This window comes from Apteryx rowi, unplaced genomic scaffold (assembly GCF_003343035.1).
Source record: "Apteryx rowi isolate R43461 unplaced genomic scaffold, aptRow1 scaffold_49, whole genome shotgun sequence".
In the NCBI taxonomy this organism is placed as follows: domain Eukaryota; kingdom Metazoa; phylum Chordata; class Aves; order Apterygiformes; family Apterygidae; genus Apteryx; species Apteryx rowi.
Genome location: NW_020450749.1, coordinates 3,501,852 through 3,515,752, shown reverse-complemented (window position 1 = coordinate 3,515,752; position 13,901 = coordinate 3,501,852). Strand labels below are relative to the sequence as shown.

Here is a 13,901-nt window from a genome sequence, read left to right as displayed (position 1 = left end):
ATTATAAACAGTCTAAAAATCATAAAATCACAGACTGAACTGGTCCATTTTTCATATTTGACTCAGTACACCTACTAAAATCCTTTTTAATTTCCTAGCAATTACACAGCCACTGATAATACTAAATTGTAAAAGGCTTGACCTCTTGCTACCTTCCCAAATATTTTTGTTTTGCTTATATGTCCTTTTAACTAAGCTGCTAGTTTAGACTTCAATCAGAGCTTCCCAAAAGCTGCAACTTCTCTTCAGACTGAGGAGACTATTCGTTAAAAGTGGTTTTTGCTTCCTATCCTTTTTTGCTTTAGTCATGTTTCCACCCTCGTATCCATTATACTTGATCAGTTTTTTAAAAAAATGCAAGTTTGCTGCACCTGTATAATGCAATACTCAAGTTCTAAGAGGAAAAACCATTACCTGACCATAAATAATCACTGATTCTCATTCTAAAATCGACTCAACCATTAGAACTGAAGAAAACAAAAAGCGATTCTTATCATTTCTACTTTTTCGTCTTTAAAACAGAATATTAATCATTCAATTACTCATTTTTTTCACTGGTGAATTTACTATTTGATTATTTATTTCTCAGTCTCATCAAGACATGATTTTTTTTCCCACACACTTTTTTTTCTACCACTGATCTCTATGCAAATACTATAATATTATTATGCTTAAAAAAAAAAAAAAAGTACTGTAAAGATCTAACGGTGCTGCCAAAAAATAATTTCTAGCACCAAGATCCAGACTGTAAAGCGGGCCCCATATATGACTAATGTGAAAGATTAAATCAGTGAACAAAAAACCCTACAACATTTTTTAAAGCAATCAGATCTCTTATGAAACACAAGCTCCTGTCTTCACAGCAATATAGCAGCATCAGGATAAAAAGCATGACACAGGAGGAGGCATTAATTCACAAGTGAGAAACATATGACTGTAAAGACAACCAAAATACAGGTTCTAATTTCATTAGCAAAGCAATATTTTCATTCTAAATATTATCAACATAAGCAGCTAAAGCTGAAATGAAAATAGGCTCAGGAACGAAAAACTGACTTAACAGCTCCTTTACTCAGATACGATTTCCCACCAGAATGGCATTTACTCTTTTGTTCTCTTCCCGAAATGCTAACCCTATAGCCCCTATAAGGGTTACGCTGCCACGTTACTAGCTGTAACCAGCAGCTCCGGAGGCAGCTGCAGGACGGCTACCTGCGCCGCGCTCCGACGTCCCGCTCCAGGCTGCGGCACGGCGCCTCGCCCTCGCCAGCGACACACACCTTCGCACGCAGGCAGCTGCCGCTGCACCAAGTCCCTTGCTAAGCCACAGGGCCTCCACCAGCTCCAGGAGCCCTTATAGCTCTATATTATATTACATATATGGCTCTTATTAGCCCACTAAATTATTATATAAATTACCAATTTTGAGCACTGTCAACAATTAAGCAGCACTGCCGTCTAGCACAACCAGAACTTGGTCCACAACTACCTCATGCAAACGCACACTCGGGATACCTCCACATGACTGCGGCAATGGAATTAAAATCATTACTTTTTCCAAACATTTTTTGTCCACAAGTATAAACTAGCACTTACATCTTATATCTTTCTATCTAAAACCCTTTGCACTAGGTAAAAAAGAATAGTTTCCATTCAGTTTTACACTCTCTCTGTCTCTCTCTCTCTCTCTCTATATATATATATTTATATATATAAAACTGTTTAAAGCAATATTTAAAGCAGCATTATAAAACATGCTTTTTAGATTTAGCTTAGCTAGCAAAAAGCTGGAGCACAACACTAGCAAGCAGATCCAGTCACTGAAACAATGTTACAAGATTAAAGGTACCATCACATTAGACTCAAAACTACATCTTCATAAAAGGTTTTAAAAGGACACTACAAAGCAATCATTTTTATAAACCTTTTGGAAACACAAAACTAATTATAAAGGAAGACATGTATACCAAGTTTAGACTATAAAATACATCAAAGAGAATATTTTACAGATCTCAAAACTGGGATTACTCAGTGACAACAGCAGGATGCTTTAATATTAGTTTATAAAACTTAAGTCATCAGCTAAAATTCACCCCATAAAATCTATCCTGGGAAGGTTCAAAACTAAGCTACTTGTGCAGGAAAGACATTAATTTGATCTACTGAGGGAGACCAAAAAACCACCCACCTGCACACCAGCATATATATATATATATATATATTTTTTTTTAACTCCAGGCGTGTTTGCCCCATGCAATGGGGAAGGAGAAAACCCCGAACCAAGCCATGCGGAAGAGCCCACAGGAACGCAGCCTGGATCCCCCAGAGCAGCTCAAAGAAAGCAGGACAGCTGCTTTAGTGCAGTTCTTTGCCAAAACTCACCCCCATCAAGCCCATTTCTGGAACATGAGGTCAGATCAAGGTAATCTGCAGCTAAAAAGTAGTTATGCATTAAATTTATTGGTTTCTAGGGGAAAATAAAAACAGGGCAATATTCTACAACAGAACGTATGTATACCCTCCCTCCCCTACTGAAGCCAGTGCAGGTTATATACACACAAATCCTAAGACAGAAATCAATTTTTGAGAGAAAGTTATCAATGAATGTCAATATAATGTATTTGTTCAGGTACAAAAAGCACCAGAGATATTTTCTCTGCTGTTTACTTGAAAGTTAAAATATATCCAAAGACAGCACAGATACTTTTAACTTTCTAATCAACAGTCAAATGCAAAATTTAACTAAAAAATTGGATGAACCCACAGGGAAAGTACATTCAAAAACATGGAGAATATCCACATAAGTTTCTAAGTAACACATACTATTAACATAATAACAGTCTATCAGTTCTTCCTTTAATTATATAGAAAGCTCTGTCCATAGACCAAATTATTGGCTTATAGTCACAGACAGTATTTATATACCTACCAGACACCTTGCTCAAACAGCACAACTGTAGCTTTAGTGTCAACTAGCTATACAGAATGTAAAAACAAATATGTCCTAAGATTTGTACTCTCGGCTTTTCCTCACAAGCTCCAGAATATGCAATCTAGGAAAAGTTCTCAAATGAAGAGGAAGGTTTAAACAAAACAAAAAGATCAATTTCCCCTTTGAGTTTTTAAAAAGGAAGTAGTGGTTGAGAGCTGTAAGTGAAAGTGTTGTATTATTTCCACCCCACTGGAACTAAATCATCATGTATGTCATTTAGTGTTTCTTTTCCTCCAAGTAAATTTTAAGAGAATTTCTAGTTGACACATTTTGGTGTGAATTTTAAGTTACACTATGCAAAAAGTACTCCAGGTATCTCATAATACTGAATTATTATATATATATATATATATATATATAAAAATAAACATAAGTGTGTGTATGTGTGTATATATATAAAAATATATATAAATATATGCATGCTGAAAGTTCCAGATCCTCAGAACACATAACCTAAGGCAACAGCAATGCAAGCTAGTCTACCATGCAAACATGCCTGACCCTGTCCTCAGAAGTGTATTTTGTTGGTAAAGATTAATTCTGTCTCCGAACTTCTATCCCAAGCTCTATGACAAGAGTGGACAAATCCATGAGCAACCTAATCTAGTTAGGCCTGCCTTGAGCAGGGCATTAGACTAGCTGACCACCAGAGGTTCCTTCCAGCCTAATCTATTCCATGACAATATATCCACGTCTTACAATTTGGCTGTCCTTGTTTATAGTACTTCAACTTCCATAGAAATAGATACCACCCTAATTATAGGTAATGACTTACGGATCTGGAATTCATAGAAACAAAAGGAACTACACCAAACTTCTATTTTGTCACTTAATAATGTCATTATATTAACACCACATATCCTTAAAATCCTTTCACATTTAGCAAGAGGAACCCCTGTAATGGTAGCAAGAAAATAGCAAGGAGTTGCAATTACCTATCAAGATCAAGGACATTAAGAATAGCTTGTCTGCACAATGGATTCTTTTATAACCAGATTTAAAAAAAAAGCTTCCCCCCCCCCCCAACATAATATTAACAACATGAAGAATTACAAATTAACCATGCTCCATCCTGAAAACTTTCAGGTTCTTCAAGCACCTGGAAATGGTAAATTTAAGTGCAGCAAACAGCAGTGCTAGAAGACAGGGATAACTGATAGAATACCAAAAATGATTTGGGATACTACTGCCCTTAAGTCCATTCAACTACCAAAGGCAACAACTGAAAAAGAAAAGAGTGACCAATGAATTGTGCCAGAAATTACTGAAGGTTGCCAGAAATTTAAAAGGCAAACAAGTAGGCAGGCAAAGAGCTTAACTTTACAAAACCAGGAGATCTGCCTTCTACCCTATATAGACAAGTACTTGCACTTCAAGAAAAGCAGTTTGAAAATCAGAAGCAAGGCAGAGTCACCAAAATCTGCTTTGGAGCGTGTGTGTGTGTGTGTGTGGAGGGGTATTAAACACATACAACCTTACAGAGCATTAACAATGTTGCATCATCATAGACATTAAAGTTTTATGAAATCCAAGTGTAAACTTACTCTTTCTCAATATCCAGAAAAGGAACAATTCTGAAAAAGTGTCTAAATAGAACACAAGCACTGTCACATCACACCAGACCAACGGCATATGCGAATAGCAGCAGCCAGTACCAAATCCTTTCCAAAGGACCTACTGTATAAGTATATATTTGGCCTATAATAGAGGATTTCTTCTGTGATCTGAAACATAACCATTGCTATTCCTTCTTTTAAAAAGGGTTATTACCCAATACATAGTTACACACATCCAGAACTTCTGCATCTTCTTTTTAAGTTTTTGGATTCACTTTATTTTTATGGAAGAGCTATTAAAATTGCAATTATGAATATAGACATTGTTAATAACTTGTCCATAGCATTAGTTATTTTCAATAGTCTCTTAACACATGAAGAAAAGGTCACTTGTCAGTTCTTATCTAGATTCTCTATATATCTCAGATACTGCATGTTTCCTGTATGAAATTCTTTCTGTAGCTGAACATTTTCATCACGTTTGAATTATCATATGAAAACCAAAACTGAACAAGATGTTCCAGCTGAGAACAAATTTACTTGAACAGTAGCACAGTACTGTCAGGATTTTTGCACTTACTTACAAGTTCTCACTATTCTACACTACTAAAACGTATTTTTGATGGAGCTTATCTATTCATCAATTCTTCAATCTTTTTAATGACTTTTTACTGTTACACTTTTATAACCTATAAAGATCTAAGAATAGCACAAATTTTGTCCAGTTTGTACCACATACTGCAAGTATCAATACTGAAATTAACCATTAACTAGTGCATTACCTTAGCTTTGCAAAGATCTTAAGAATTCCTCATGCCCTTAACTAATCCCAATACTTTTACATTTACTTTTTGCATTTTACAGATGCTGTACTGCTGCTAGTATTTACCATGTTATTCCACTCACCCACAGTGTTAACACAGGATTTTGAACTTTGTTATAAACCTGCCTAAAGTTCATCAATTATTTGTATTTTCTCAAGACTGAAATAAACTAAGACATTGCTCAGTGGCATACATGTTTGCCTGCTGAAACACAACATAACTTGCATCTGATTGAATGTCTGGCTCCAGAAAAATCAGTTTCCATTTCACAAGGAAAACTGTTCTGGGTCTCTGGCAGACAGACAGGTCTTCTTGCAGGAGCTTAAGATGGTACAGTCCACTCCACCTCTCTGCCTGAGGTTCCCACTCCTAAAACAGACTGAGGAAACACTCATCTACGCTCGACAAATATGTGACAATACCACAAGCCTTCCATCAATTCTGCTACAAGCAGAAATGCTTCTGGAAAGAAAGACAAGCAGACAGTTGGGAACACTAATACAATGCCATAGCAAGATTTAACTAAACTCAGATCCAAACTCTCAGCGAGCGAGCAACATCAACAGGAAGCAATTATTGATATGACTCAAAAAAACCAGAGACAACAAAGACAAAGTAATCCTGTAATTTAGCAGCAATAGCCTGTAAAATTGCTAGATTTAGGCATGGAAACAGCATTCTTCCCTCCCTTTCACTTGCCAGCTTGGTCCATAAACAACGAAGTTTAGTGTTTTCACTTCAAGTTATCCATTAGAAGAAATGACAACAAAAAAAACCAAAACATAACAAGCAAGCTGAAGTATTTGTCTATACATTTTGCAGAGTTTTAGCTAGATCAGATTCAAATCAAAAGTAGAACAATCCTTTCACATTGACACAGTTAAACATTCTAACCTATTTGGCCCGCTAAAGGATGCATAATTTCAATTAGTATGATTAGATAACAGAGCAACCATTAGTGCACAAATTCGGCTAAAAAAAAAAAGAACAGTGGGCAAAGCCAAATCAAAAGCATTTCTCTAGTCTAATGCAAACCCACCTGCTAAACATCAAAGGATTGCTGCAAATGTGTGACAGCTTTTCACAGAAAAAGTCAAGGAGATCTTATATAATGAAAGCGTATGAGAGGAGCAAAGTTTTACATCTATCTATAAGCATGGGAACAGGAGCAAACCCAAACCATCTCATTAGAAACCTAAGGAAAACACATTTGCTGGCCTTCCTTACTGCTAAGTAGCATGATTCATTTGAGGTTTGTAAAAATTCATTTCAAATACAGAAGGGATTTTTGTTTTTAGAACCTAATCAATGTGTTGGTGTTCCTGGCTCAGCATAGATGCATCATGACTGCAATGGATCAGCTCCAAGAATTACAGTATTAGCTCTGCAGCAGTGGCTCTAGATGCTGTCTCTGCAGGGAATCCTTCTCAGCAACAACTTACCTCTACTATAAATGGCAGCAGCCCTTCTACTCTGTGTTCTAAAAGAAATACTGTGGTGAAGTTTGTTAAAACGGAGGGCTTCCCTCAATTCTACTCTTATGATCATATTAACTTAAAATTGGGTAGTTCATTTAGGGTGAGAAGCACTTACATAAAATTATTAATAGGTGTATTTAAAAGCTGGCTGATCTCACCCTCTTACTGAAAGCATCTAAGCACTGAAATTTCACCTCAGTGCATTATAGCAGATCCCAGGTCACAGTCTCCTAGGCCACTCGGAATAAACATTCAATGTTTGGAAGATAAAGTGTCTCCTCAACAGACATTGCTGACAGTAAGCATGGTGCAACACTGACAATACTGAAAAATTAAACATTTGTTCAGCTCTCACAGATAACACAACAGAAAACTAAGAAGAGGTATAAGAAGAAAAATAAATACCAGAAATGCTATCATCTAAAGAAACGCTACTGATGCATGACAAATGAAACATCCCTTACACCAGCACTCCATACAAGAGTCTCTATAGGAGGCACCAGGAATAATCCCCATGGAAATCTCCTCTAGCTCCAAATACCGTTTTTCCATATGCCACTAAATTTTGAAAAGTAGTATTTACTCTAACACTTCTGAACAAACAGGATGTCCAGAAAAGGTGTCCTGCACTTCACTGTTGCCTCCTGTTCACCTTGCTGCCCGCCAGGACACTCCCCTCCAAATCCTTTTCAGCAGAGCTGCTCCCCTGCCAGTCAGCCCCAGCATGTACAGCTGCAAGGCTCTTGCACCCTCCCAGGTGCAGAACTTTGTATTTGTCCTTGCTAAATTTCATGAGGCTCCTATCAGCCCATTCCTCCCTCTAGCATGTCGAGGTCCCTCTGGACGGCAGCCCTGTCCTTGAGCATCTCAATTGGTCTTGCTTCCTACCCCCCTGGACTTGGTGTTATCTTCAAACTTTACTGAAGTGCATTCCATTGCCCCCTCCAGGTCATTGATAAAGTTGTTAAACAGGACAGGTCCCAGCATAGACTTCACTGACACTCCACTTGCTACCAGCACCCAGGTAGAGTACAAAATATTAACTACTGCCCTCTGAGCCTGATCATCCAGCTAGGTCCTTTTACCCATCTAGTTTTCTTTTACCCATCCAGATGACAGTGTTCTAACTTGGATAGAAGAATACTGTGGGAGACACTGTCAAAAGCTCTGTGAAAGACAAGGCAAATGACATCTACTGCTCTCTCCCTTTGTCCACAGATCTAGTCATTTTTAATCATAGAAGGAATCAGGTTAGTCAGTCATGATTTACCATGATAAATGCATGCTGACTGTTACCAGTCACTTCTCATTCATGAGCCCGGAAACATGTTCCAAGACAACCCGTTCCATGATATTTCCAGGGACAAAAGTGAGGCTGGTCAGCCTGTCATTGCCTGGGTTGACCTTGTAGCTTTTTTTTTTTTTTTTTTTTTTTTTTTTTTTTTTTTTTTGAAAAGGGGTGTACAAGTCTTTTCCCTATCATCAGGGATGTCCCCCATAGGCATATGGTCCATAGGGGGAGTCATGTTGACTATTTGGCTTTCAATCTACTGATTAGAGTCTCTAAACTTCCACATGGTTCTTTCTGGAACTTCAGTACCTAGATAACTGCTAAACATGAGTCTCAACTCAGTTTATTTCCATATTGTATTTAATGGAAATAGTAGCATTACCTACCACCCTAATATGGAAATTTGTTCCCATACACTTTTTTCAGACACTAAAAATGACCAGTCATTTGTAGTCCTTTTGGGTTAAGACAATATTTTATTGCTCACACAATTACTCAGTGCCTTTGGTAAACTGTGGTGATGGATTCTTTATAACAGGTATTTATAAAAGTAATTTACCTAAGGCACTGAATAGCTCAGAGAAATTCCTTTTTGAAAGCCTGAATATCTGCTGGGAACCTCAGACTTCTACTAAAAACTTCCAGAAGCATTTCAGCCTGGAGAAGTCACATACAAATTCTCAAAGGTTTTCAATTTACTTATTCTTAAAAAACAAGAAAAGTTCAGATTTAAGACTATTTCAGTTAAGCAGGTTTTAAAGTGTTTTTGCTGATATGCAATGAGAGAAGCTGAATATATCATTTAGATTTTTTCTTAAGTGTAGCACGCTTTCCTTTGCTTTGATTCACACTTTTTGGAACACTCCATGCTCAGCACAACATCCACTTCCTACGTATCTAGTGAGTCACTTTTTCAGACATCCTTAAAAAGATTCATTAATTTGCATTAATTTGCAATTACTCAAAAAAAAAAGCACAAAATCAATCCCAAGCATAAGCCATTAATGTTACTGCTGCATGAAAAATCCACAAGCAAAAGGAGACATTGCACTGTTAAAAAATATTATATATATGTGTGTGTGTATACATATATATATATATATGTATAAAAATTGTTAAGCACAGAAAAGCCTGAAAACCGGTATTCCCCTCCACCTTCTAGTTTAGCATATACATTTTCAGGTTTACTCATTATGTTAAAAAACATTTTATAGACAAATGCAGCTTTAAATATCTGCTTTTCACTGCTATTTACTGCTGATCTTGAAGACTTATTCCTCATTTGCTGCTAGTAATGCTGGTGTTGCACAGACATTAGCACCTTTGGGCAGGTAGCTTTTGCCATGCACAGCTGAAGTGCCTTTATATGAAGCAAACATTCACATCTTTCAACCACCACATCTTCAACTCAGTCTGTATATACAATTTTCTTCAGTTAAGCCTATCTCTCCCTCACATAATTTGTATACTAATTCCCTACCCCATATTCACCAGTGCTCCCCCTCTCTCCACTTTCTACCCTTCTCCACAGATTATGCTGATACAATTGTTTATGGACCGTGTAGTAAACAGGATCACTCACATGATTAATTAGGGGAAAAAAAAGAAAACCTCCAAACCCTAAGAAAACAAACAAACAAAAAAACCTTACAATATAACCAAAAGGCAGCTCAAGAGGCAGCACAGCACCTGGACAGAGTGACTGGGAATGTCTGAAAACAGTATCGCCAAAGTCCATAGATTGTGAAACTATAGCCTTAAATCATTCATGAACTCTTTTGAATTATCATCTGAAGGTTTCTCTCTGTTACTAACTTAACCTTTCAAGGTCTTTTTTTCTCCCATAAACAGCACAACTGATGGAATTTTATATACGTTTCTGAGAAATGCTTACAAATACTGCGGCAAAAAGAATTTATGCAGGTTTAAATATAGATCATTGATAGGATAATGATATATTCCTAAACGAGATGTGCTTATTTGAAGTTCTGTAAACAATGATAATATACTTGCCTGCATGCAGATGTTCTTGGCATAATTTTACAGTTTTTGTTTGTACTTTGAAAACACTACAGAATGTTTTTTAAATATTTTTTGTGATCCAAGAATAAGATTAAGACTATATATACCAACATATCTTCTATCTGCCTTTTCCCAACAGCATTTTATATCTACCACCTCCAACAATAAATTTTCCCTTCTCTAATTCTCACTTTCTCTTCAGAATTTACCACTCACAGATACTCAGTCAGACCCCAAAAACCTGATTATATTGCCAAGAAACAGATATACAGTCCAAACTCCTCCACACTGCTACACCAATGCCTTAAACCTTTTACAGTACTACAACATCTAACACGCAAGACTGACAGTAACGCATTCCTGTGCATCAATAGAAACCCACTCTTCACTTGATAGCTATAGCCACTGACCTACATACCCACGTAGGCAATTTTCAAAGACTTCCATCAGCTTCTCACAAGACAGAATCTCAAAAGCTATCATATGCCACTGTCTTATTTACTACTACCACCAGGTTGCTAATTTAGATCACCTAGATAAAATAAATAGGTATATCACCTGTTTGGCCTGTATTAGAAGAAAAAGTTAACTGAAACTTAAGAACAAAACAACAACAAAAAACAGCTGACTGCTTTTTAAGCTCTTCTGTGAGTTAGCAGACTTGCTCAACACCAAAGGCTTTGTCAAATTAACCATCTTTAATATGACTAGGTTATTTACAGCCATAACGGGGCACATGAGGGTCTTAATCTTTATAAATCATGAGAAATGTTGATAAAAAGCTATATGCACAACATGTTTTAAATTTAAAACAGTAAAATAAAGCAAAACATGTTATTTTGTCAAATCAAACAAAAGATTACAAACTAATCTTAAAGTGAAAATAGCTATATTTCATACACTTAAGTTTTCTAAAGTGTCTAACAGCAAGAATGCACATCGTATACATTATAGAGGGCCAAAACAACATTTTTAATGAAACACTTATACAAATAGTAGTTTGCACAATTAAATGCAGGTAACTTGAAAGTCATGCCATAACCCAGCCTTAAGAAATTAAATGTTTGTCTTGTCCCATCATGCCCAGGCATTGCATAACACAGGATAGTTAACATTGGAAGGTTTAAGAACTTTGACTGTATTCTACTGCTCCTTATGCTGTGTCACTCTATTTAAAAAAATAAAATAAAATAAAATAAAATAAATAAAAAATTTAAAAAAATAGTGCATTAGTTACAGACCATATTACTCTTAAAAATGAAGAACTACACTGACCACATTTCATAGAAGGGCACAAAGGGGAGGAAAAAACAGTAAATAAAGTTCTAGATCATAACATCAATATATTTAAAAGATAGAGTGATGAGTGACCATAATCTGCACATTGTTCATTTCTCATTGGAAATTTAAAATTAACTTGACAGTCATTAAGTAAAATGACTTTACTTGTCCCAGTTCAATCCCTAGTGGACAAAATATGAACTACAATTCACTAAATTTCACTTAACATGATAGCTACTGTCTTTCAGAGAGGAACAGTGTTAGGTTAAGACAGTAGAGAGTATATTTTAATATCATTTTCTCTGTCAATGATAAAGTATCTTGCACGTCATTTGTTGCATCCCTGCTGCCATTAAGAAACTTTGTCAGACCCAAATAACAGAATACTTGTTCTAAAATTTTAGTAAGGCAAGCAGGAAGAGTGCCACACAATATCAGGTGATTTTTCTTAATTGGCTTTTTGACAGCTCCTCACAATGAGATTTATTTACACGCTCAGATAAAATAGTATTTTTCAAATGCTGAGAAATTATTATATGATTTTATTCATATAAGCCTAAGCTTTCATATTTGGTATTACTCACCTCAAAAGTCACATCCTTCCAGCAATGAACAAGAATGCAAATTTTTCAACACCTACCACCTTCTTTGACTGTTATTTTATGCTTTTAAATAATATTTAAAGCTTAGTACACAATTATCAACTTACCTGCTGAGAATTAATCACTCCGACTGTAACACAAATCTTATTTCTTCCACATGCAACCATATTTACTACAGGGAAACTAAAGTGATCTGCAATCTTGCTAAAAATGTGCGGTTCATTATTTTTAATTGAAGATGACAAAACATCTTACCTTGCCTGTCTTGTGGTCAAACCAGACAAGAGCATGGTTCCTGGACAGCACCTTACAGTCAAAAGTTGCATTATTCTGTGCTGGCCGGCAGCGAGCCACTGAGCGGCCAATCTTGACAGGCTCGTCCAGGTAGACATGACGCTCCTGAAACGGATGAGAGTTCGGGCGGCAAGTGAAGATGGCCAAGGCTGAAGGCATCGAGGACAGATTGGGGTTGCCACACCAACCAGAGATGAAGAGAACCTCTTCTGACGCAGACTGTCCTCCACAATTTTTTAGCCAAACCTCCACAGCAACTTTACATTAAAGCAGGACAAACATTATTGTATAGGAGAGACCTAAAAACTCATTGTTTCAGTGTGTAAACTAATTCTGGCAATAATCCAGTGAAAAAGCCCCATTATGTCTTTTAATAATAGCAGTGGCCCAAAAAAAGTCTAAAACCTACAACTTTCAATCCATCCTCCTCTGGAAGAATAGTAACAAGCATCTGATGCCTTCAAAGAGAAGCAAAGGCTCCTTGAAAGAAGGATAGGATGTCTTAAATCCAACTAGATGAGTCATACAAATACTTTTGTTTGGGATCTCAACTGCCTTCTTTTTTTCCCCCTTCCGTAAACAACACTGACCAAAATTCTGACCTATGCAACATGGAAGCAAGGAAAGGTTTAGGGAAGGGGGAACAGGGAGAAGGATTAGCGTCCTCCCTCAGAGTGCACAGATCAGGAGTTGGAAGGTGAACGCGAAGCCCTCACTCCACAGCAAGGCTCTAGTTGTTTCACAGAGCAATCCACACTTCATCATCTTCGTATTTTAAAACGAAGCAAAAGAGGTGATCCTCGATTTAGGATGGGGCCACGAGAGCAGGAGGGCTACGCCGGCTTTCCTCCCCCACGCCAGGAAAAGCTGAACCGGTCTACAGCTTCAGGCAGCCACTCAGACAGGGAACTTGAGCGGGCATGAGGAGAGGGCGCCCAGCTCTCCTCGCGGGGACCGGACCGGCTCGGGCGTGGGAAGGGTCCTGCGCGGACGACCCGCGAGGGAGGCTGACAGGTTGCTCCCGGAGCTGCCTGCGACGCTCCGGCTGGCAGAGGCGGGGGCAGCGTCTCCCGGCGGCGGGTCTCCTCGCGGCGGCGGCGGCGGCGGGCAGGGGCCGCCCCAGGAAGTCTCGGCCAGGAGCCCCCCGGGGCGCGGGAGCGGCGGGCCGCGAGAGGCGGCGTCCGCCCCGCTCCGCTCAGCGCCGCTCAGCGCCGCTCCGCCGCAGGTGGCTGCGCATGGGGGGCCCGCTGCGCGGCCCCCGCCGAGCGGCGCTCCGCTGGCCCGGCGGCCCCGGCCCTGCCGCGGCGGGAAGGCCTGGAGGCCCGGCCCGGACGCCGCCCGCTCGGTAGCTCTCCCTCTCAGGCGGCCGCCGGCCACGAAAACTTTCCTCCGACCTGCAGAGCCGAAAACAAACCGGGTCAGGCGCGGCCCTGGCGCGGCGCGGCCGCCCCCCGGCCTAGCGGTGCCGGCCCCGCGGGCGGCACGGGGCACGCCGGCGCTCGGCTCCCCCCCTTACCTTCAGCGCAGCGGCCGCCATAGTGACTGGAAACCTACCCGGTGT

The 13,901-nt window shown here is 38.9% G+C and overlaps 1 protein-coding gene across 20 annotated transcripts in view; it reads right to left on the bottom strand.

Annotated features, from left to right (window-relative positions):
- Positions 1-13,479, bottom strand: part of SLMAP (sarcolemma associated protein) — a 91,849-nt gene extending 78,370 nt beyond the window's left edge. For 7 of the 20 annotated variants that reach the window (XM_026078819.1, XM_026078827.1, XM_026078826.1 and 4 more), the window contains exon 1: positions 12,302-13,474. In XM_026078819.1, the coding sequence (XP_025934604.1) occupies positions 12,302-12,499 (198 nt within the window). In that variant the 5' untranslated portion in view covers positions 12,500-13,474. Of the gene's footprint in view, positions 1-12,301 lie in introns of all 20 variants that reach the window. The other 13 variants (XR_003255655.1, XM_026078817.1, XM_026078816.1 and 10 more) reach the window with 5 other exon arrangements.
- Between the last annotated feature and the right edge of the window lie 422 nt (positions 13,480-13,901).